The sequence below is a fragment of the Eriocheir sinensis genome, chromosome 24, assembly GCF_024679095.1.
Source record: "Eriocheir sinensis breed Jianghai 21 chromosome 24, ASM2467909v1, whole genome shotgun sequence".
NCBI lineage: Eukaryota > Metazoa > Arthropoda > Malacostraca > Decapoda > Varunidae > Eriocheir > Eriocheir sinensis.
The window spans coordinates 2,603,482-2,629,125 of record NC_066532.1 but is presented as its reverse complement, the minus strand read 5'-3'; the positions used below and the strand labels follow the sequence as shown (position 1 = coordinate 2,629,125).

At 41.3% G+C, this 25,644-nt stretch overlaps 2 protein-coding genes across 4 annotated transcripts in view; both read right to left on the bottom strand.

Moving 5' to 3' along the window:
- Positions 1-1,676: 1,676 nt before the first annotated feature.
- LOC127002757 (respirasome Complex Assembly Factor 1-like) lies at positions 1,677-5,240 on the bottom strand. The gene is made up of 4 exons (XM_050868891.1): positions 5,098-5,240; positions 4,043-4,146; positions 2,228-2,357; positions 1,677-2,057 (listed from the first exon to the last, which is right to left on the bottom strand). The coding sequence occupies exons 1-4, from the start codon at positions 5,206-5,208 to the stop codon at positions 2,016-2,018; spliced, it is 387 nt and encodes a 128-aa protein (XP_050724848.1). The 5' UTR covers positions 5,209-5,240; the 3' UTR covers positions 1,677-2,015.
- Positions 5,177-25,644, bottom strand: part of LOC127002754 (uncharacterized) — a 48,398-nt gene continuing 27,930 nt past the window's right edge. The window contains exons 4-9 of one of the 3 annotated variants that reach the window (XM_050868888.1): positions 19,053-19,243; positions 15,801-15,928; positions 14,697-14,926; positions 13,608-13,971; positions 12,659-12,833; positions 5,177-5,317 (exon numbers count right to left, since the gene is read on the bottom strand). In XM_050868888.1, the coding sequence (XP_050724845.1) occupies positions 12,659-12,833; positions 13,608-13,971; positions 14,697-14,926; positions 15,801-15,928; positions 19,053-19,243 (1,088 nt within the window). In that variant the 3' untranslated portion in view covers positions 5,177-5,317. Of the gene's footprint in view, positions 5,318-8,465; positions 12,834-13,607; positions 13,972-14,696; positions 14,927-15,800; positions 15,929-19,052; positions 19,244-25,644 lie in introns of those variants that run through there. The other 2 variants (XM_050868889.1, XM_050868887.1) reach the window with 2 other exon arrangements.

The following is a 25,644-nucleotide window of genomic DNA, read 5'->3' as shown; positions in this document are numbered from 1 at the left end:
GGCACAAGGGAATGCCGTGTTGAGGTTGGGCCAGACATCAGCCAACCTTCACCAGGACACACACTGCCTCTTCCGATGAGTCTTCATGGCCACCTCTCACTCTTCCTTGCCACAGCCTGCCCACGGAAGCCTCACAGGACACGCCTTAACTTAAGATGACTGTTCTGTGTGCTTGGAGCCATTATATAGAGGGAAATAATTCCTCAGTGTTTGATAACTCAACCTTGTTAAGTCCCTCATCTCAGAATCAAAACTCTGGTGCAGGAAAATCAAAACTGAACTCCAACCTCCAGGCTCTACACCATTACAATGATGTATTTATAATTACTAATGTTTCTATCTTTGCTACACCCCTATTACTACCACAAAGAAATATCAAAATCATTCATATCATTTAAGAATTGACCAGTAAACAAGCTATCCAGTAAACAAGTTATCCTATAGGTCTTCAAAGGCAACTTTTAATATTATGAATAAGAAGCCACCTCGCTCATGTACCACTCAGAAATTTGGTCATGGCAATGAAGACTCTCAGGCACCAACGGTCATTATTATTGAACTGCTTCTTATTGAGAGTAAGACTAAACCCCAGCTTCATGCAGACCACTTAACCCGGTAGCAGCGGGGATCATGTTTCTTAATGGTCCTCTAAGCGAGAAAAATGAGAAAAAATCATCACTCACACAAACCATTTCATAATACAGTATATATCAAACCATTTGTGATCAGTTTATGCATCATCTATTTTGCGGGGTTTATATCATGGCACAAATTTGGCCCGTTGCTGCTACATGGTAAAGCCACAAATTTGGCCCGTCGCTGCTACTGGGTTAACAAAGGTTCATGAAATAAATGACTATTATAAATAAGACATAAAATTAGAAGTTCTCAAATTATAAGTCATTGAATATTGTAGTAGTGCTCCCCTTGGCTACTGTACCTTTGAAAACAGTCACCAACACCACCACTAGCCTGCCCAGACAACCTCCACCACCACCACCATCGCCACAAACTGTCAGTCTTCATGATAACTAAACACTTTTCACCTCATGAGCTCCCCTCTTAGTGACTTCTGCACATACCACTTAAATCCAACCCCAAGTGCTGTTCCCTTTCAATGATCTATAGATATTTTCATGCTAATTGCTTTTCCGAAATGGCCAACTGCACGACTCCACCCCTCCCATGTCCCTGCTGCACAAGACTTTCCACACTAGCATACCCCTATGCTGGTCAGTTCATAGAGTGAAGAGTTAACAAAAATTCTAACTCCTTCATCCCTTTCACTAGTAAATCTTGAAGCAGCCTTCCTTCACCAGTATTTCCTCCTTCCTACAACCTAAATGCTTTTATGAGGGGAGTATCGAGACACCTCTCCAACTGAATCCATCCCTCTATTTTGGAATCTCCTTCCAATCTGTCCATCTGCCTTTGCTGTAGAAAAATAAAATAAACAACCTCCTCTATGAGAGAATGGTATAGTTGTGTCCAGCAGGAGTGGAGAGAGACCATACACTGCTTGTGACTAGACTGATAATATATTACAGAACTATGCATGGAGGGTGAATAATGCCGGAAAGGAGAGAGAAGCATCCAAATAGATAACTTTATCTATGGAAATACAGATAACAACCACATATTCAAGCATTAGATTGGTAATGGAAAGAACAGCTGTCTCAAGTGGCTGTCTACACTTTATTCTCCTTCACTGGGAAGTCTTCATGGATGCAGAACTTAACAAAGGCACATGAAATGATTGACACAAAGTAGAAATGTTGGTCAACAGACAACCTAGCTTCTTTAGTACGCAACGTCACGCTTCACATCTTTTAAAATTTTATTTACAGTACACGTAGATTCGGACAATTATGAAATCAATCGTTACTTCTATGATTTGTTGGACCATGTATATCACTTGAGAAGGACAGCTAATCTATTCACTTAATGAAGTACAATAGAAATGTGGAACAGGATAGAGAAGGAATACTGTTGTGTGTAAAAGTATATACTTAGTGTCAGTCATAATGTAAACCTGAATATAGGATGATCCACATGACCTGAAAGAGAAGAAAAAATACATGAAACAAAGCTGCTCTCACCCTGTCATCACATCAAGCAACTTTTCCTTCATTACTACACTAACAAGCTGGGAAGTGTTGAGAATGTGAGAAGCTTAAAGAAAGGGGAAACACTCAAGAGAAAACATTACCAGTCACACAACTCTTACCAGAAAGCCAGCGAACGAGGTGACAAATCCTTCTTTCGTCAATTCCCACATACCCCCAAACTCCTCCTCGTCGATCCCCTGAAAACTTGAAGCGTAGAAGTAGACGAGAGCCGCGTTAATCACACAAAATCTGCCGGAGGGAAAGGAAGAGTAATGATGTGCAAAAATCTGCCAGAGGGAAAAACTGTAAACAATGCAACTTATCTATAAAAAGAATAATGATGTGAAAAAATCTGGAAGAGGGAAAGGATCCGTAAACACAATGTGACAAACCCTATGAAGATACTCTAAGCTTAACCTAACCTAACCTAACAAAACCACAAACAGTGACTATAAGTCTTGACTCAGAAAATTCATATATGCTTCCTTACTAATGAGACTTTCTATACAACAAAGTAAGGTCATTCTTTGTTGTTGATTTATACTGTAAGGTGCTGACTATCATGTGTCTGAAGATACCCTAAACTTAACCTAACCTAACAAAACCCCAAACGGTTACTTTAGGTCTTGACTCAGAAAATTCATATATGCTTCCTTATTAATGAGACTTTGTTTCTATACAACAAAGTGAGGTCATTCTTTGTTGATTTATACCATAAGGTGCTGGCTATCATGTGTTTGAAGATACCCAAAACTTAACCTAACCTAACCTAACAAAACCCCAAACAGTTAATATAGGTCTTGACTCAAAAAATTCATATATGCTTCCTTATTAATGAGACTTTCTATACAACAAAGTGAGGTCTTTCTTTGTTGATTTATACCATAAGGTGCTGGCTATCATGTGTTTGAAGATACCCTAAACTTAACCTAACAAAACCCCAAACAGTTACGAATGGTCTTGACTCAGAAAACTCATATATGCTTCCTTACTAATGAGACTTTCTATACAACAAAGTGAGGTCACTCTTTGTTGATTTATACTATAAGGTGCTGGCTATCATGTGTCTGATGATACCCTAAACTAAACCTAACTTAACCTAACAAAACCCCAAACTCATTCATATAAGCTTCCTTACTAATGAGACTTTCTATACAAAAAGCCTCCTTATTAATGAGACTTTCTATTAAAAAAAGTGAGGTCAGTCTCTGTTGATGTATACAATAAGGTGCTGGCAATAATGTGTTTGAAGATACCCTAAACTTAACCTAACCTAACAAAACCCTAAACAGTTTGGGAAGGCAGTTGCTGAGTGGTTAGCTGTTGCCTATTGTGTGTTTGAAGATACCCTAAACTTAACCTAACCTAACAAAACCCTAAACAGTTTGGGAAGGCAGTTGCTGAGTGGTTAGCTGTTGCCTATTGGTGTGTTTGAAGATACCCTAAACTTATCCTAGCCTAACAAAACTACAACCACATCATTTCCTGAACATGTCTTTTTTGTTCTATTTTTTTACTTAATTGCTTCCTCTACTGAAGAAAAAAATCATGGCTACCTAATGAATGAATACAGGCTTCTAACATTTATTGAATACTACAATCAGGAACAAAGTACAAATAATAAAATATGAAATTGCTAAGGTAATAAGTTTTTACAAGTATGATGTCGATTCTCATTCTTGGTGTAAGTGGAGAGAAAAGAGAAAAAAAGAAAAAGGTGTAAAGACAAACGATGGTGGTGATTATAGTGATTAGTGGTGATGATGGTGGTGACTTTAGTGATTAGTGGTGATGATGGTGGTGATTTTAGTGATTAGTGGTGATGATGATGGTGATTTTACTGATTAGTGGTGATGATGGTGGTGGTGTACATAGTAACACATAACACAGTGCCAATGAGAAATAGTGCAAGCAGGTAAAGGCAAGCCACTCACAAGAATAAGCCGACGAAGCCCTTGAGTGGGATGAAGCCCCACACGAGGCCCAGCGCTACTCCCAGCACCTGCCGCCCCCAGTAGATCACGTCCAAAAACTCATCCTGCCGGGAATTAAGAGAATCAGTATGACTAAGAGCATGAGGGAGAAATATTTGTGTATTTCCCTGTATGAGGCTTGACAGAAGCATAATTAAAAATATATAATACATATATAAAATAATATATAAATATATAAAAATATATAAAGAAAACAGAATAAGAATAAGAATATGAAGATGAAAAAGAAAATGAAGAAAAAGAAGATAGAAGAAGAAGATGAAGAAAAAGAAAAGATAGAAGAGAAGAAGATGAAGAAGAATGTGAAGATGAAAAAGATGAAAAAAGATGAAAGAAAAAGAAAAAGATGAAGAAAAAGGAAAAGATTGAAGAGAAGATGAAAAAGAATGAAGATGAAGAAAAAGGAAAAGCTAGAAGAGAAGATGAAAAAGAATATGAAGATGAAAAAGATGAAAAAGAAAAAGGAAAAGATAGAAGATGAAAAAGAAGATGAAGATGAAAAAGAAAAAGGAAAAGATAGAAGAGAAGATGAAAAAGAAGATGAAAAAGATGAAAAAGAGAAAAATGAAGAAAAAGGAAAAGATAGAGGAGAAGAAGATGAAAAAGAAAAAGGAAAAGATAGAAGAGAAGAAGATGAAAAAGAAGATGAAGATGAAAAAGATGAAAAAGAGAAAAATGAAAAAGGAAAAGATAGAGGAGAAAAAGATGAAAAAGAAAAAGATGAAGAAAAAGGAAAAGATAGAAGAGAAGAAGATGAAAAAGAATATGAAGATGAAAAAGATGAAGAAAAAAGAAAAGATAGAAGAGAAGATGAAAAAGAATAAGAAGATGAAAAAGAAAAAGATGAAGAATACGAAGAGGATAAAGAAGACGAAGATGAAGAAGAAGAAAACCGCTGGTCCTCCACGCTGAGCACAAACACCCAGGCCACACACACACACACACACAGGCACCCCCGGCGGCCTTCTCCGAGCCCTAACTTGTCGTCCTCGCACCTTGTCTGGCCAGTGTGAGTTGCTGGTGACGGCCCTGGTGATGACGGAGGCCAGGCAGTGGTCCTTGCTGGCGCCGTTCCGCTCCCCGCCTGCCTTGGTTCGGGACGTCATGCTGCAGGAGGCGGCCAACGCTTGAACTTGATGTCACACTCGCGGCCTCGGTCTGGGGCTCGGGCGCTGCTGACTGTCACCACCACCACGGACAGTCTCGGCCCAGGGACTGTCGGTTTTTAGTTATTTCATTCCCTCCTGAGTAAATTATCATTGAATATCATTTAGTAATTGTTGTAATGTTTTGTATGATTAGTTTCAATATGAGGACATTTCTCGTAATGAAGTTGGCTGCTGCTTTCATCGCATATTTTTTTCGTTTTTTTTTTCTTCCACTCTTCTTGTAAAACCACTTATATTAAAAGTCTTCCACTCAGAGTGTTCATTCTCTCTTAGCAAAATGAATTGAATTGAATTTGTTGTATCAAGACACCTTCAGGAAATGGCTCCTTCATGCGAGTCTCATTATTTTCCAGACACAGAATGGCTCCATCATCAGCCCTTTCTAATGTACTTCCTCTCCCTCTCCGATATGCTATAGTCTAATACATTCACTTCCGGCAAATGCTCTTCTTTTCTCTCTTCATACGAGCCTCTGCATGCCTTGAATTTGACAGTTCCTGGGTTGCCTCGATCTTACTTTAATGTTCATATTTAGTTTTTATACATTATTATATCTTTAACCTTTGTCTGTTTCCTAAGCTATGATGCTCGACTTCTCTCTGTTATTCCAAGCTATTTTTCTCCATATCTCTCTTTGCAGATTTCTTAGTAAGGCAACACCACCTTCTGAAGGAGATAGAAAATTCATGTAACAGCAAGGAGTGCCAAGAGAGGGTTCCTGTAGGCTCAGAATGGCTGTATCACCTTCCAGAGGGACAATAAATGATGAAACATATAACTTCAAGGGTTCCTGTAGGCTCAGAATGGCTATCACCTTCCAGAGGGGCAAAAAATGATAAATGTACAACTTCAAGGGTTCCTGTAGGCTCAGAATGGCTATCACCTTCCAGAGGAACAAAAAATGAAAAATGTACAACTTCAAGGGTTCCTGTAGGCTCAGAATGGCTGTATCATCTTCCAGAGGAACAAAAAATGATAAATGTACAACTCCAAGGGTTCCTGTAGGCTCAGAATGGCTGTATCATTTTCCAGAGGGACAAAAAATGAAAAATGTACTACTTCAAGGGTTCCTGTAGGCTCAGAATGGCTGTATCATCTTCCAGGGGGACAAAAAATTATAAAACGTATAACTCCAAGGGTTCCTGTAGGCTCAGAATGGCTATATCATCTTCCAGAGGGACAAAAAATGAAAAACGTACAACTCCAAATATCTTTTTATAACAAACATATCCAATTTTGAGTTTTCCACATCGGCAGGCAGGTGTGTATGGAGACTACCTACTCCACCTGCATACATTACTTCTATACACGGCGGCGGGATCAAATTGCGAGAGAAAATTACCAAACCAAAACTGGGGAAAAAAAAAAAGGTTTTGCTTCTGGAACTAAAAACATCGAGAGATTCTTCTTCTTTACTTTATAGGAGCAGTCTGAAGGCATGTTCTTATATATATTTCACTACGCCTTTCCTGTCTCCGTTAGTGTAGAAAATAAAAAATGTACAAATCATCCCTTCCTTAGGCCTACAGTAGCTATGAGGCAGCGGTTAGCTCTGCAACATACTCTAGTAATATATACATTCCTATATTAGAAAATGCTACAACTGCAGAAAATACATGATAGCTATTCCATGAGTATACAAATTCTAAGCCACTACAGCACTGCACGGGAACACAGGAAACTTTAAGGCAATGTTGTTTAAATGATGACAAAACGGCAGAGCTATATAATTCTCACAACACATACATGGAAACTGACTGACTCGGGTTGGCAATGGTTAATAATACATGAATACATAAACTATACATGTCACTGGGGCTTCATTCTGTTAATTAGGGTATGTTTATCAATTCTGTAAGCAACACTGTTTTTGGTACCCATTCTGTATCTGTCACTATTTTTGGTACCCATTCTCTATCTGTCACTATTTTTGGTACCCATTCTGAATCTGTCACTCTATTTTGGGTACCCAATCTGTATCTGTCACTATTTTTGGGTACCCATTCTGTATCTGTCACTCTATTTTTGGTACCCATTCTGAATCTGTCACTCTATTTTGGTACTCACTCTGAATCTGTCACTATTTTGGGTACCCATTCTGTATCTGTCACTATTTTGGGTACCCATTCTGTATCTGTCACTATTTTTGGTACCCATTCTCTATCTGTCACTATTTTTGGTACCCATTCTGAATCTCACTATTTTTGGTACCCATTCTGTATCTGTCACTATTTTTGGTACCCATTCTCTATCTGTCACTATTTTTGGTACCCATTCTCTATCTGTCACTATTTTTGGTACCCATTCTGTATCTGTCACTATTTTTGGTACCCATTCTGTATCTGTCACTATTTTTGGTACCCATTCTCTATCTGTCACTATTTTTGGTACCCATTCTCTATCTGTCACTATTTTTGGTACCCATTCTCTATCTGTCACTATTTTTGGTACCCATTCTGTATCTGTCACTATTTTTGGTACCCATTCTCTATCTGTCACTATTTTTGGTACCCATTCTGAATCTGCCACTCTATTTTTGGTACCCATTCTGAATCTCTCACTATTTTTGGTACCCATTCTGAATCTGTCACTATTTTTGGGTACCCATTCTGAATCTGTCACTCTATTTTTGGTACCCATTCTGAATCTGTCACTATTTTTGGTACCCATTCTGAATCTGTCACTCTATTTTTGATACCCATTCTGAATCTGTCACTCTATTTTGGGTACCCATTCCCTGTCACTCTATTTTTCATACCCATTCTGAATCTCTCACTATTTTTGGTACCCATTCTGAATCTGTCACTCTATTTTAGGTACCCATTCTGAATTTGTCACTCTATTTTTGGTACCCATTCTGTATGTCACTCTATTTTTGGTACCCATTCTGTACATCACTATATTTTTGGTACCCATTCTGTATCTGTCACTCTATTTTTGGTACCCATTCTGTATGTCACTCTATTTTTGGTACCCATTCTGAATCTGTCACTCTATTTTGGGGTACTCATTCTGTATCTGTCACTCTATTTTGGGGTACTCATTCTGAATCTGTCACTCTATTTTGGGGTACTCATTCTGTATCTGTCACTCTATTTTGGGGTACTCATTCTGTATCTGTCACTCTATTTTGGGGTACTCATTCTGTATCTGTCACTCTATTTTGGGGTACTCATTCTGAATCTGTCACTCTATTTTCATTCTGTATCTGTCACTCTATTTTGGGGTACTCATTCTGTATCTGTCACTCTATTTTGGGGTACTCATTCTGTATCTGTCACTCTATTTTGGGGTACTCATTCTGAATCTGTCACTCTATTTTGGGGTACTCATTCTGTATCTGTCACTATTTTGGGTACCCATTCTGTATCTGTCACTATATTTTTGGTACCCATTCTGTATGTCACTATTTTTGGTACCCATTCTGAATCTGTCGCTCTATTTTTGGTACCCATTCTGAATCTGTCACTCTATTTTTGGTACCCATTCTGTATTCATCACTTCATTTTTAGTACCCATTCTGTACTCATCACTCAACATAGTACCCGTTCTGTACCCGTTCTGTATTCACCACTCCAACTGGTACCCATTCAAGGATGAAATTACTCCGGAAAATGAAACTGAGGTACAAAATAAATACTACCAAAATACGTTCTATACTTATCAAACTATACCAGGAACTATATCTGGACAGTCTTGTATTTTCATTATTCTCATTTGGCAGTTCTTAATCATGATCTATATTCAGCCCCTGCTCTTCAACATCCTCATAGCAGACCTCTGGATACCTCATCACTCAAACCACCTCATCTATACCTCATCTGTGTTCATATCGGGTCATTGTTTTGGGGTTATATTCTTGTAACCAGTCGCTTTATATCGCTTCATAGGTCCTCCTCTCGATCCTCTCTTCTGCTTATTCACACATTTTTCTTTTCAATGGCTCACACTAACTTTCCTCACTGTACTACACTATCACACTAATATCTGAGTTTTAAGACTGATCTTCATCTTGATGCCACAGGTGACTTGAGATTTCTCACAAGTCAGGCCTTTGTTACGGCAGCTCCTGTGAAAAAGATCTGGATGCCCTTCTTTACGTCACACAGCAGCACTGGGGGGGTTCAAACTACTCAGGGGTTCACTTCCATGGAGTGACACCCTAACCCACAAGACCACAGCTCCCCTCACCTTAATCTTAATTGTACTGCTTTTCTTCATTTAACATCCTTATTTTCCCTCATATTAAAATTTAGTACACCTCTGGTTAAACGATGAGAGTGCTTTTCCTCCCTAAAACATGTAGTTATTGGAATGTTGCATATAAAACTGATAAACATACCCCATCATGTAATTACCCAAACTACTGAAGATGAGACGGGATGGCCTACGACATAACACAAAGCTACCTTAAAGAAGCATTACATCCCTGAACTGAGGAGAACATCGGACATCAATCTTGTTCACGTATTCTAAGAGGCTTGTTGCTCAGTGATTCCTTAATGCGTAATGCAACTCATGTATCACCTACGAGTGACGACGAGCAAGCATACACAAGGCAGAGGCTGGTGCTATGAGATGTATGAATTGTATGGAACTGATGACTACAAAATCTCCTTGTATGGATTCTGAATAGCTCTTACTCCCACATCCTCAGATGCTTTCGGCTCTCACAACAACTATTTCCAAAGGCCACAAAGGAGATTAGTCGGGTTCTCATGAGTATTTTCACATACATGGTGGGTATCGGGACTCCTCTCCTCCCGAAACTGACCTATCTTTCGGCCACTCCTCTGGACTCTATTGTAGGAGCAGTGAGTAGTGGGCTTTTTTTTTTCATTAGTTTCCTTTTTTTTTTTTACCTCTTGAATCGTCTCCTTTGCTGTAAAAAAAAAAGAAGAAGAAGAAGAAGAAGAAGCCTCATAAAACTACTCATGGACATACCCACAACCTCTACCAAAGCCTTACTGAATGTGGGTGTGAGAGCCCTGAAATGTTTGAAGATATGGGCTTCTGGTGGACCCCACAGCCCTTCACAAACTGACCTTCACTCAGGCACTGACAACATACAGATCACATGACAAGATATTCCAGTTCCGGCCTCTAATGTTTACTTCAAGAATAACAATAGAGCAAAAGTTCACCAGGTACATATAAGGAACCAGCTGCATGGATACTAAATTATTCTATATGATGATTAGACAGTTTAGTTCCCAGCTCATTGATGGCCCATTTGATGCTTCTTTTGTAAACAAGAAATAATAAAGGAAAAGTTCCCTACACATGATTTCTTTCAAGGGTACATGCTGAGAGAAGCCGACCAAATGGATACCTTCTGCTTTTTTAATGTTCTTTATTTGTTGATGCATGAGGGTGGCAGTGGTGCTGTGAGGAGGTTGGGGTGAGGTCTGCACCAAAAAATTTCTCTCACAGTTTCAATTACAAAAGTGAAGGAAACATCTTTGAGTGTGTGGAAAATGTACCTGCAAGCAATACTGCAAAGTGAGTCCTGCACCAAATGTTCAGCTCATTGTTTGTTCCCAGACTGCAGGAGTGTCAGTCCATGAATGGCTAAGACAGCAGTGACTGTGTGGAAAGTGTTCAGCCCAGGAAAAAGATGAAGGTTGAATTCATGTGAAGCTTAAGATGATATATCAGATTAGAAAAATAATATATATAATATATATATACAAAAGAAATTATTTTAGACCTAGTATAATGATGACAAAGGCTTAAGTAATATCAGAAATACTGATTTTAGAGAAAAAAAATATTGAGTGTTCGTTTTTATATTAATGATATTATGAAACGGTTTAGATGCGTTATCATGTAAGGTATGAAGCACAATCATGAGTGTTGGCAGCCTTGACAGGAACATGGTCAGAAATTTCTTGAAACTGATTATGTGTCAGTAAAATGTGATGGTAACATGTGCAGAATGATGCAGACAGAACACATACCACACTACTAACTAGGTTACTTAATCTCAACTTACAAATAGGAGATTATGAAAATTGTAAAAAAATTAGGCTTACAATAAAAGAACTGTCAGAAAAGATTCTTCAGGATAAAACAAAATAAATCACCCTGAATACTTTTGAAATCCCTTAGGCCTTCTGAGCAACACAGGTAAAACTTTAGAAAAAAAAAAGAATTGAAAAAAGGTCATTCATTTATTAACTCTTGTGAATGCTAAGAAAACAAAACAAAATTAATGTAACACAAATACCAAGAAGAGGAAAGAAAGATGAAAGTAAACAACAAGATTCCCTTTGTGACACAACGGCCAAACACATACAAGTTAATACAAGAATTATAGCTAGTAAGTTATGAGGTATTTCAAAACAAATGAATGTGTAACACAACAAGGCTCAGAAAACAATGAAGAATAAATAATAATCTAACAAGTGTTCATTAACCTGGGAGCAGCGCCGGGCCAAATTTGTGGCTTTACCGCGTACCAGCGACAAGCCAAATTTTTGCCTTGACATAGGTAAAGTTGGGGGCGTACGCTGTAGCAGAGCGTGGCCTCGGTGCTCATCTCCGTGACATTGGCCCTTGAGCCTGTGGTGGGAGGGTGCCCATTACCCCGGGACACAGGGCCAGTGTGACATCCGGGTTACCACAGTTTATCTTCCCCAGGTTTACCCAGGTACCCATTTATTGACCAGCCCGAAAGGGAGGATGAACAGCTGGGTGAGCTGCACGCCGACTGCCCGGGCCGGGATTCGAACCTGGGCCCATGGAGCAGTGGCCAGGCACGCTGACCACTAGACCACAGAGGCGTCTATAGATAACCTTTACATAACCACCCCAAAAATAGAGGATGCATAAACTGATTACAAATGCGTTGATATCTATTACATAATAATTTGCGTGAGTGATGATTTTTTCTCATTAATTCGCTCAGAGGGACCTTTGAGAAACATAATCCCCGCAGCTACCGAGTTAAGAGCACACAATGGCTACAACACGTCTCACTCCAGCTGTGTTGCCTCAAAACAATGCCGACGCCACAAACATTATGCAGCGAAAGTTTGAACATTTGAGGAAACACAGGGAAGTAAGTACACCCCATCTGACTAGTGTTATTCATCGCCTTCTGTCCTCCGAGATGTGAAAAAGTAGAGCCTTCCCATACCATGAAGTGTGTATGATGTTAGTATAATGATGGTGATGTTTATAGTACCATACTTTACTTGATGCTACAAAAAATGGCAATTCTGTAAGATCTAACACCTACATATGTACACACACACACACACACACACACACAGTCACCTACACACACGCTTACATGATTAATTAGTCTGGATGAGTGAGGTGGCGCTGTGCTCATCCTTGTATACTAAGTGTCTATAGTTGTGTGATGTGGAAGTGTCTTTACCTAACAGAGCGACGGCTGACACTTCTGTTGGTGGCTCTTGAAGTAGGACCTTTTGACGAAGACTCTCCAGCAGTTGTCGCAGGGAAACGCTGGCTTGCAGGGATGTGACACGAGGAGATGCCGCATCATGGCCACATCCTCAAACTTCTGGGGTAAGTGTGGGCAGTACGGACACCTGTAGGGAGGGAGGAAGATGCTTAAAGCTAATAAAGGTTCCTCTTGTGATGCTTAACCCATATAATCAGCTTCATGAACTTCCACTCATTGCGACTTTGAAGAAAACTAAAAAGATGTGTTCCTGATGATCCTGATAAAAATAACTCAAATAGCACTCTTTGTAAAGCCTAAAGAGCAATATAAGGGTAAGTTAATCTATAAAAACAACTGATCTATATACGACTAACATTGTAAGGTAACTAAACATCTACTTTTTAGCAGGCTTTTTTCTACATCTTTTTCCTTGAGCTGTCTCCTTTACTAAAACGAAAAAGTGTTCGTTCTTTTTTTACTTTCCGACTCTCAGGTTCATAATATTATCTATATATGACTAACATTGTAAGGTAACTAAACACCTACTTTTTAGCAGGCTTTCCTTCTTCATCTTTTTTCCTTGAGCTGTCTCCTTTACTAAAAAGAAATAGCGTTTGTTCTTTTTTTACTTTCCGACTGTCAGGTCCATATTATTATTACCGAGCTCCCTCTACTGCTATTTCCCAAGGCCACATGGAAGACCAACCAGGTTTTCATGGGTGACTTTTCCCATTCAATTTATTTATTAGTTTCCTTTTTTGTGTGCCCTTGAGCTGTTTCCTTTGTTGTAGAGGCTGTGTAAAACTATCACCAGGATCACAAAACAGCCCGTGAGAATCCTGACAACTTCCACGAGAGGCTTTTCAAACATGTCAACTGAGGGGCCAATACGTTTAAAAGCATGGACTGTCTGCCTCACCTTCCCGGCACAGCTGTTGTATCCGTGAGGTTCTCCATCGGGCTCTGTCTCTCCGTGTTGTCAACTGGCGGCACTGGCGACGGCTCTGCTATGGAGGAGAAGTCTTCAGTCCTCTCGTCTATGCTTGAGTCTTTCTGCACACCCGCCATGGCAGCAAACCCGCCAACGCTCTCCCCTGAGTCTCTCCTCGTTCGTTCACTTTCCTGAGTCTCTTCCAGTAGTGGGTCCGAGTTGTCATTTATTCCTTTGATTGGCTTGTCGTTGAAGAGGGTGTTGTCGCAGTCGGGTTCTTCCTTTATGAGGGACAAGGGGTTCAGGGTGGCTGTGGGCTCAGTGGAGGACGACCTTGAGGAATGACCTTCACCTGAAAAAATCAAAGTAAAGAAATTATTAAGCTGTAAATACATAGAAACCCTGAAACCTCTTATAGAAGGTAAGGCAAAGGTAAAGTTTGAGACATATCCTGTAGCTGTATGTGGCTGCAGTGCTCAAGTCATCACACTGTCCCTTGAGCTTGTGGTAGAGACATCCAGGTTACCACAGTTTCCCTTCCCAAAGTTCCTCAGGTACCCATTTATCAACCAGCTAGAAAGAGAGGATGAACAGCTGGGTGGGCTGCATGCCGACTGCCAAGGCCGGGATTTGGACCCAGGCCCATGGATGCATAGCTAGGCACACTAACCAAGCAACGAGTGCAAATTGGTTGTTTGGTTTAGATCTCCAGTATATTTTAACCCGGTAGCTGCGGGGATCATGTTTCTTAATGGTCCCTCTAAGCGAGAAAAATGTGAAAAAAATCATCACTCACACAAACCATTTCATAATACGTATATATCAAAGCATTTGTGATCAGCTTATGTATCATCTATTTTGGGGGGGTTATATCATGGCACAAATTTGGCCCGTCACTGCTACAAGGTAAAGCCACAAATTTGGCCCGTCGCTGCTACCAGGTTAATGTAGGTTAGATGTTTATAATCAATGTGGAGGACAAACTGTGAATAACTAAAATCTTAGGAGCTGCCATACATGAACAGAGAGGTTCCTTGTAAAAAAATATATACTCGAACATCTTTGAGCATAACTTACCAGAGAGCCTTCGCACTTTGCTCGGGGGCGGCGACGGTTCCTTCTTGGTTCTCTTCGTCCCCACCAGCCGCTCAAAGTCCCCGATGGTGAAGCCGGAGCTGTAGGAGTTCTGCGTCACGTTCCCTCGGCTGGACGTGCACTTGTGGCCCTCACACAGCGACGCGATCTCCAGTAGCTCCGCCGTCCTCATGAACGACTCAAGCTCCGAGGCATCCACCGTGGCCTCACCCCTGAAATATCAAGTGAGTTTTCTATGTATTTTGAGAGGCACCATACTTGCTTTCTTGAGCCTAATCTTTATTGTCTTAGCCTTTACACACATTCATTTTTTATTTTTTTATTTTTACAGCCAAAGAAACAGCTCAAGGGCAACAAAAAAGGTGTAAAAAAAAAACCACTAATCGCTAATTTCTTTTTCTTTCGAGGTTTTTTTTTCTTAGGTTTTGGCAGGTTTCTCTTTTAGTTTTGAGCCTATGTAGTGCGGCGACTATGCCTGATGAACAAGCCTCCCATGACCCACTTAGCCATTACACCTAAACCTAAGCTTCCTTGTCTTACCCTTTACTGAAGTTCATATTGCCACTTCTATTTTAAGTTTTGACTGATTTCTGTATTGTTTTGTAAGGCTCCATACTGGCTTGCTTTAATTAACTCTTCTCTGTCTTAGCCTTTAGTAATGTTCATATGGGACCACTGTTTTATGGAGGCTTTTGCTTGAGGTTTAAAATTAGGTACAGGTAAAGTTGGGGGCATACGCTATAGCTGCACATGGCCTCAGCGCTCATCTCTGTCACCCCCTTCCCCCAGCATCCACCCCAAACCGCAACTGGCACACCCTTCCATCCATCCCTTACCCTCTTTTTTTCCCCATTCCACATCACCCCACCCTCACCTAACCCATCACCCCTCTCTTCCACACCATTTTCCTCTCCTCCCCTTCCTTCCTTACCCTACCATCCATCCCTTACATACCCACTTCTTTTCCCTTCCCACATCACCCCTCACCTCCCCCTTCCCCCAGCATCCACCCCACACCACAACTGGCCCTGCGAATCATTAAGAGAGTAAGGGATGGGGAAGGGTTCGTTAAGTGTGCATACTTACGTGTATATGAAGTGGATGATGTTGCGCAGCTCGGCGAACTTAATGTCTCGCAGGACCACGACGCTCTGCACCGATATGTCACGACTCAAGACCTGCCTGAAGTACGGGCTGGCCAGGCACAACACAATCTGTCGAGAGATGGAAAAAATAATGAAGAAACTCAGGAATTATTATGGCACTGTACTTGCTCCTGCTTATTCATGGTATTGTGTGTTATGTTTGGTTACATTATGTTGTGGTGTTGTGTGCTTAAGTTGTATATCATGTTGTTCCAGGTTGTTGGTAAACTTAACTTTCACTACAGCCACATTACCCCATTTGCTTCCATCAACTAGCAGATTAACATAGTAGCAGCGGTGGGCCAAATTTGTGACTTTACTGTGTACGAGCGGCGGCCAAATTTTTGCCATGACATAAACCCAAAAAAATATATGATGCATAAACTGATCATAAATGTGTTGATATATATTATGAAATGGTTTGCGTGAGTGATGATTTTTTTCTCATTTTTCTCGCTTAGAGGGGCAGCTATCAGGTTAAAAACATTGCACGAGAAGGGATAGGAAAACATACTGTGTAACAGCATTATGTGAGGAAGTTGAAGCTTATATGTGAACAGCCAACAAGTCATAAGGTTGCAGCAGAAAGACTGAAAGGGAAGAAGATGCCATGGGCGTCCGCAGAAAAAAATGCAGGGGGGGGCAATGTTGTCCTGACTCCTGAGATTGCTGTCCTGGGGGGGGGGGAGGAGGGGAGGTGTCCCCCTCCCTGGAAAAAATTTTTGCTCAGGAAAGAGCTTAGATGCAAATGGTGGGCACTTTTTCATCTGACAGAGTTTCAGTTACATTTTTTCCGTAGAAAAAATTGAAGAAAAACAAATATTTCGAAAAATTATTTTACAACAACTACATTATTCTATCAATTAACTCTACATGAACCAATCAGACTGGGAGATGTTCAGAGCTCAGGCATGTCTGATACAAACAGGCATCGACATAGAAGTAACAGAGTCTGTTCTTTTTTTTTCTATTTTATTAACAAAACAAACTACAACAACTGGAACAGCAGACAAAAACCAGTCACAGAGTCAGACGTCCAGACAGCAGCATCAGCTGAGGTGTGCAGCAGGAACCTCAGTATTCCTCATCTGTCTGAAGATCATTGCAAAGTACTCAGCGATGCTGGCTGCTGACAACACAACACAGCAGCAGGACATGGAGACATGGGGAGTCCAAGATCACATCAACCTGTTGAAGAAGACTTCCAAGCTCACCGGGATGGTGCAGACCGTGTGTTCTCAGAAGATGTCATCCTGAGGTGAAAACCTTGGCAGAAGAACTTGCAGACTTGACTACTATGCCCTGAGCGATGTGACGCTAGGTCCCACGGTCGAATGTAGGAGGCTCCATGGAGGAGTACTATCACACCATCTATGTCCCATACATGGATTCCTTGATCCAGTCTCTGTCATCCTGGAGGAAAAGTTGCTTTGGTTGGTGAAATAACCATATTTTCACATTTTTACTACCATCGAGAGAAATGCAGCAAAAAGGAAAGAGGTGAATTCAAGCATCGTTTCATCTGTCAAGGAAATGTATGGCATTGACAACCTTGAAGAAGCTCTAACATGGTATGAATGGTGAAAGTAGTGGTGAAAGTATTTCATATTTTTTCACATACTCGCATCAGAGAAATGCATGCAACAAAGAGGTGAATTCAAGCACATACATTCATCTGTCTCAAGGAAATGGTATGGCATTGACAAACCTGAAGAAAAGCTCTAACATGGTATGATGTGCAGAAGCATAAGCCAGTGGATGGCAACTCACTGAGTATGATCGAGCTGGTGAAGCAGCTCCCTCTCCCTGCTGTGCGCAAGGGCTATCCTCATTGCACTGACTCTGCCTGCAACATCATGTACTGTGGAAAGGTCCTTCAGCGCACCGCGAGGTGAAGACCTGGTTAAGATCAACGATGAGTGCTCACGTCCTGTCCGGTCTCTGCTGTGCTAAGTGTCCACCGACAAAAGTGAACAGCCAGAAGACCGAGCTAATGAACAGGGTCATTGACAAGTTCGGAAGAGATCCTCGGCGGCTCCAGTTCCTGTTCCGAGAGTAATAACCTGGCCTAGCTGAGTGAACTGTTGAGTAATCTTTGTTTTTTTATTCATTTTGCATTTTCCAAGTAATTTTTTCAAAATTTTCAATTTGTGTTCCGAGAGTAGTAATCTACTCTAACTGAATGAACTGGTGAGAAATGTTCTTTTATTCATTTTGTATTTTCCATGTAATTTTTTCAATTTTTTTATTTTCCAGGGGGGGGCAAATGCCCCCCCTTGCCCCCCCCTGCGGACGCCCATGGAAGATGCTTATCATCAAACTTAAAGTCAACAGAATATGTATAAATCATGAGGTTGCAGCAGGAAGACTAGAAGGGAAGGGGAGTTTATTTTCAAACCTACAGTGAAAAGAGAACAGGACACAAAGGTGCACCAGTTGGACGAGAGGGGAAGGGGAAGCTTATCTTCAAACCTACAGTGAAAAGAGAACAGGACATGAAGTTGCAGCAAAAAGACCAAAGGGAAAGGGAAGCTTTTTATCAAACCTAATGTGAACAGAGTATAGGTTAAGGGGCTACAGCAGGCAATCTAGAAGCTTTTATTATGATCAAAACCAATTAGAACAAAGAATAGGTCATGAGGTTATGGCAGGAAGGCTAGAGGTAGAAGGGAAGGGGAACTCAATATCAAAACTAGTATGAACAGAGAATAGGGTATGATGTTACAGCAGAAAGACTAGATGGAAAAGGGAACTTATTATCAGGGGTGTGGAGTCGGAGTTAAAATTTTCCGACTCCAACTCCGGGAAATTTTAAAATTGCGACTCCGGCTCCGACTCCGGCCCCCATGCCCCTCCCCCTCTATTGCTAATCTATTTTTTTTCTTTTGTTTTTAGATGCTGCCTGTAGTGCCGGTAGACTCTCTTGAGGTCATTTTTCTTACGTGTATTTACATCCACATAACGTGTATGCTATATAGACAACATCCAGATAATGTAAAAGAAAAAAAATTCACAACTACATTACACGATAAATGATTACGATAAGGAGTCAGAGTCGGGGGTATTTTTACCGACTCCAACTCCGGCCAAAAGTAGCCGACTGCACCAACTCCACACCCCTGGTTATCATCATAAGCAATGTGAATGAGGTATAGGTTACGAGGTTACAGCAAGAGTGGAAGGTTCATCTTACTCTGTGTGCCCTCAGACTCTGGCCCTCAGCCGTGAGTGTGACATCCGTGAAGGTCTCGTCTCGCATCAACTGGTCCAGCACCGTCGAGCAATGCGTCTCCTTCTTCAAGAGGTACGGCCCAACCAAGCCTGAGGTGCTGGCGGTAGGTGAGGTCCTCGTCTGACTGTCTGTGGCCAGCGGGTCGTCAGCATCTGTGGGAGGCAAGACCAGTGAATACTCAAGGCTAGGAAGGTTCTTTAGGATGACACACTAGACAATGAACACTCAAGGCTCAGAAGGTTCTTTAGGAGGATACACAGGATAATGAACACTTAAGAGAAGGAAGGTTTTTAGGATGGTTCACAAGATAATGAACACTCAAGGCTCAGAAGGTTCTTTAGGAGGATACACAAGATAATGAACACTCATGAGAAGGAAGGTTTTTAGGATGGTTCACAAGATAATGAACACTCGTGGGAAGGTTCTCTAGGATGGTAAACAAGACAAGGAACACAAAAGCCATGGAAGGTTGGATACACAGGACAATGAACACTTAAGAATGATGTACCTATGTATGGTGTGTCTTACCTCCCTACACCCCTTCTATATTTACTCACAGACGTACCCAGAAACACCTTTTTATAGTGCCCCCTAAACATACCGATTTAAACTTTATTTTTATGAGGAACAAGTTTTCAAAGTATATCTGTGCGTTCCCTTAGAGTTCCCAGGCTTTGGTATATATTCGTTCTCCCTTCAACCCATCAATCCATCACATTCCCTTTAAATTTGGGTTCAGGATTGTTGTCTGAGACGCTATATTTGAAGGCATAACACATCTGATCACTTTATACGCTCTCCCTTCAACCCATCACATTCCCTTTAATTTGGGTTCCGGCTTGGTCACTGAGATGTTATATTTGAAGGCATAAAACATCAGATCACTTTATACGCTCTTCCTTCAACCTATCATTCCATCACATTCCTCTTAATCTGGGTTCAGGATTGATGTCTGAGATAATATATTTGAAGGCTTAAAACATTCTATCACTTTCTACGCTCTCCCGTGAACCCAACATTCCATCACATTCCCTTTAAATTGGGTTCAGGATTGTTGTCTGAGATCCTATATTTGAAGGCATAAGGCATCCTATCACTTTATATGCTGTCCCTTCAACCTATCATTCTATCCCATTCCTCTTAATCTGGGTTCAGGCTTGGTCTTATTAGAGATGCTATATTTGAAGGCATAAGGCATCCTATCACTTTATATGCTGGCCCTTCAACCCATCATTCCATCACATTCCCCTTTATTTAGGTTCAGAATTGATGTTTGAGGTAATATATTTGAAGGCATAAAACATTCCATCACATTCCCCTAAATCTGGGTTCCGGATTGAGGTCTGAGATCCTATATTTGAAGGCTTAAAACATCTAGTCACCGTCAGTTAGAATTACAGGAACACCGGTTAACTACAGCTTACATTTATTCTCTTCAGTCTTCCCTTCCTTCCTTCTTTCCTCTGCGCCTCATTCCTTCATCTACTCCATATTAGACCATTCCTTCTCCTCATTCTTCTCTTCCCTTCCCTTTCCTGTATAGTATTACCCAATGCTTGTTTGTCGGTGCGAGGTATTCGGTTTACATTTATCTTATCTCTCACCAAGTGCCTCATTATTTAGATTCTGCCCGAGGGTTGGATCTGCACTAACAGCTCATTAAGTTATTACACAAGGGATGTTTGTTTGGGCGAAGTAATGTCACGGTACAGTTATATAACCCGTCATCAGAGTGCCTCGTATTGCCTAAGATGGTGGAACGTATTTTCAGACGCTTTGGGGCCGCTTTCACCGTCATTTTGTTTGTTTTGATCGTTACCAATGGCTGTTATCGCCGCTATAGTATTTCCAAGCACCTTACCACACATTCTCAACAGCTCTCCCTTCCTCTGCAGCCGCCACTACCCCATCAGCCAGTTTCATGTGGAAAATTATAGCGTCAATTGCCGTCATTGGTAACGATCAAAACAAAGTGACTGAAAGTGGCCCTTATTAGTCTCACTACAACTATTTTCAGAAGCCACAAAGGGTTCTCACGAGTGTTTCTTTCACACTCGTGGTACAGCAAAAGCCTTAAACTACACATGAAAGTACCCACAACAACCTCTTCGAAAGCCCTAATGTACGTTATATACCACAACTTCGGATCCCTCGTATATAACGGATTTTGGGATATAACGTCACTCCCTTCCCCAAAATGGTTCGTTAAGGTGCACGAAGTATCTCTGCCTCCGTCCTAAGCTTCTGTGTCCTCAAAGTTCAAGCCTATTATCGTAAATCAGATTGCGTTGTGATGATTAGAGGGGGCGGGGGTTAATGTTAATGGGTGGGTGGTTAATGGAAGTGGGTGGGTTTCGAAAAGGGGTCATGTGGGTGTTGAATAAGGGGTAAATGGGGTCAGTAAATTGTGTGGTGATGGTTAGAGGAGGCGGGGGTTAATGGTAATGGGGGGGGGTAATAGGAGTGGGTGGGTTTTGGAAATGGGTCATGTGGGGTGTTGAATATTGGGTAAATGGGGTCAGTAAATTGCGTGGTGATTGTTAGAGGGAGCGGGGGTTAATGGTAATGGGTGGGGGGTTAATGGGATTGGGTTGGTTTCGGAAATGGGTCATGTGTGGTGTTGAATAAGGGGTAAATGGGGTCAGTAAATAGCGTGGTGATGGTTAGAGGGGGCGGGGGTTAATGTTAATGGGTGGGCGTTAATGGGAGTGGGTGGATTTGGGAAATGGGTCATGTGGGGTGTTGAATAATGGGTAAATGGGGTCAGTAAATTGCGTGGTGATTGTTAGAGGGAGCGGGGGTTAATGTTAATGGGTGGGGGGTTAATGGGATTGGGTTGGTTTCGGAAATGGGTCATGTGTGGTGTTGAATAAGGGGTAAATGGGGTCAGTAAATAGCGTGGTGATGGTTAGAGGGGGCGGGGGTTAATGTTAATGGGTGGGCGTTAATGGGAGTGGGTGGATTTGGGAAATGGGTCATGTGGGGTGTTGAATAATGGGTAAATGGGGTCAGTAAATTGTGTGGTGATGGTTAGAGGGGGTGGGGGTTAATGGTAATGGGAGTGGGTGGGTTTCGGAAATGGGTCATGTGAGGTGTTGAATAAGGGGTAAATGGGGTCAGCAAATTGGGCGGGGGTTAATCGATACAGTCTGACCTTTAAATTTCCACTTGACTCCTTCCTTTCCACAATCAGTCAACTTCGTGCATTCAGACTCTCCTCCCTCACCCTTCCTCCGCCTGTCCTCCTCCACTCTCCGCTGGCTCTTACCTCTTACGTAAGGCGGACAGAAAAATCGATCCTCCAGCCGCTTCTTCCTCGCCTCAGACCGAAGTGCTCCCGTTTTGTTTTGTGTTTGTTTATAATGGAGTCAAGATTGTTTGTGTGTCGTGTACCTTTCATGTTTGTATCACTCTTTTTTATGGTAAATGATGCAGCTCAAGGGCACAAAATAAAGGGGTGGGGATTCATACGTGGCTGGTTACTTAAAATGCGTCTAGTTTTGGCATACACGATTTCATTGGGCAAAGAGAGAGAGAGAGAGAGAGAGAGAGAGAGAGAGTGTGTGTGTGTGTGGGTGTGTGTGTGTGTGTCGGCTTAATTTCCGTGCCGTTTTCCTCCCCCCCCCCCCCCACAACCTATATAGTCAGAAACAACAAACGAAAGGCAGACACATTTCCAGGTCGTTCAAATCCTCATCCTTTCGTTTCAGACATGACACGAAAATACGTAATATGAGCCCCTGAACGTAACCTAACTTGACCTAACCTAACCAACCTATGCAGTTAGAAACAACAAATGAAAGACACACATTTCCCGGTCATTCTAATCGTCATCCTTTCGTTCCAGACATGACACGCACGAAAATACGTAATACAGGTACTTACTAACCTAACTTGACCTAACCTAACCAACCTATTAAGTCAGGTACATTAAACAAAAGACACACATTTCCAGGTCGTTCAAATCATCATCGCTTCCCCCCCGATATGACACGCACGAAAATATGCAACACGGGTCCCTGAACGTAACCTAACTTGACCTAACCTAACTAACCTATACAGTCAGGAACAACAAACGAAAGGCAGACACATTTCCAGGTCGTTCAAATCCTCATCCCTTCCCCCCCGATATGACACGCACGAAAATATGCAACACCGGTCCCTGAACGTAACCTAGCGACCTAATCTAACTAACCTATACAGTCAGGAACAACAAACGAAAGGCAGACACATTTCCAGGTCGTTCAAATCATCATCGCTTCCCCCCACGATATGACACGCACGAAAATAAGCAACACGGGCCCCTGAACGTAACCTAACTTGACCTAACCTAACCAACCTATACAGTCAGGAACAACAAACGAAAGGCTGACACATTTCCCGGTCGTTCAAATCCTCATCCCTTCCCCCCGATATGACACGCACGAAAATATGCAACACGGGCCCCTGAACGTAACCTAACTTGACCTAACCTAACCAACCTATACAGTCAGGAACAACAAACGAAAGGCAGACACATTTCCCGGTCGTTCTAATCGTCATCCCTTCGTCCCAGATTCCACACACTCGAAAATAAGCAACACGGGCCCCTGAACGTAACCTAACTTGACCTAACCTAACCAACCTATACAGTCAGGAACAACAAACGAAAGGCAGACACATTTCCCGGTCGTTCTAATCGTCATCCCTTCGTCCCAGATTCCACACACTCGAAATACGTAATACAAGCACTTAACCTAACCTAACCTAACCGACCTATTACATAAGAAACATCAAAGGACAGGCAGACACTTATTTTTTCCTTATCGTTCAAGTCATCATCCCCAAACGTAATCCTTTAATGCACACGAAAATGGACAATATGAGCATTTAAATGACCTAACTTCACTTTGATATAAATTTACTCGTCAGATGTCACGCCGTAAAAGCCAACTAGCCTAATAAATAAACGATACGAGGGTGATATTACGAGAGAGAGAGAGAGAGAGAGAGAGAGAGAGAGAGAGAGAGAGGATCAAAGACACACACAGCATTACTAAGAGCCAATACAGTGTTACCAACCCACGAACAAGACAGCAGGGGTGATGGCCGTGGTGAGGACGGTGTGCGTGGCGGTGGTGGCGTGCGTGAGGGAGAGGGCGGCGGCGGGCTCGCTCGTGGGGGTGGGGGAGGAGGGGGTGTCCGGCATCCCCACCTCGTACAAGAACCGTCGATGTTTTCTGCTCCTGAAGGCCCAAAACATCGAACTCATTCAACACTTCGGCATGGCTCAAAACTTCGAACTGGTGAACTTGATATCAACATAAAACCTAACACAACTTTTCAAAACACATCGAACTGACTCAAAACATCGGACTGACTCAAGACATCGAACTTGACTCAAAACATCGAACTGACTCAAAACAGACTTCTTCAAAACCACAACTCTCTTCAAAACACCAAACTTGACTCAAAACATCGAACTTGACTCAAAACATCGAACTTGATTAAAAAACAGCGACTTATTCAAAACCTCGACATGACTAAACAACAAACTGACTCCAAACATCGAACTCGACACTGAACTTGACTCAAAACATCGAACTTGACTTAAAACACCGAACTTACTAAAAACGACTTACTTTATTTAAACTTACCCTTAACTTAATATAAACTTGACTTAACTGAACTTGGCTCAAAGATCGAACTTGACTCAAAACATCGAAGTAACTTAAAACATCGAACTTGACTCATAACATCAAACTTGACTCAAAACATCGAACTTGACTCAAAACATCGAACTTGACTCAAAACATCGAACTTGACTCAAAACATCGAACTTGACTCAAAACATCGAACTTGACTCAAAACATCGAACTGACTCAAAACATCGAACTTGACTCAGAACATCGAAATGACTCAAAACATCGAAGTGACTCAAAGCATCGAACTTGACTCAAAACATCGAACTTGACTCAAAACATCGAACTTGACTCAAAACATCGAACTTGACTCAAAACATCGAACTTGACTCAAAACATCGAACTTGACTCAAAACATCGAACTTGACTCAAAACTGCGACTTCTTCAAAACCTCGACTTGATTAAACAATGAACTGAATCAAAACACCAACCTTGACTCAAAACAGCAGGCTCAAAACATCAAACTTGACTTTATACACCGAACTTATCAAAAACGACTTACTTTATTTAAATTTGACCTTAGCCTAATATAAACTTAACCGAAGTTGATTCAAACATTGTACTGACTCAAAACCATTGAACTTGACTCAAAACATTGAACTTGAATCAAAACATCAAACTTGACTCAAAACATCGAACTGACTCACAATTTATTATATCGAAATAAGTCTTAGGACAGAGCACTGCGTGTTTAATAAAGTGATAAGTATTGGAAATCGATTATCACAAATGTATTACTTCAAAAACGCACCAGTACCTTTGATAACATTTGTTTCTTAGATAGCATATGCGATTTTGATACTTTGTGTGAAAAATATCGAACTTGACTCAAAACATTAAACGATTCAAAACATCGAACTTGATTCAAAAC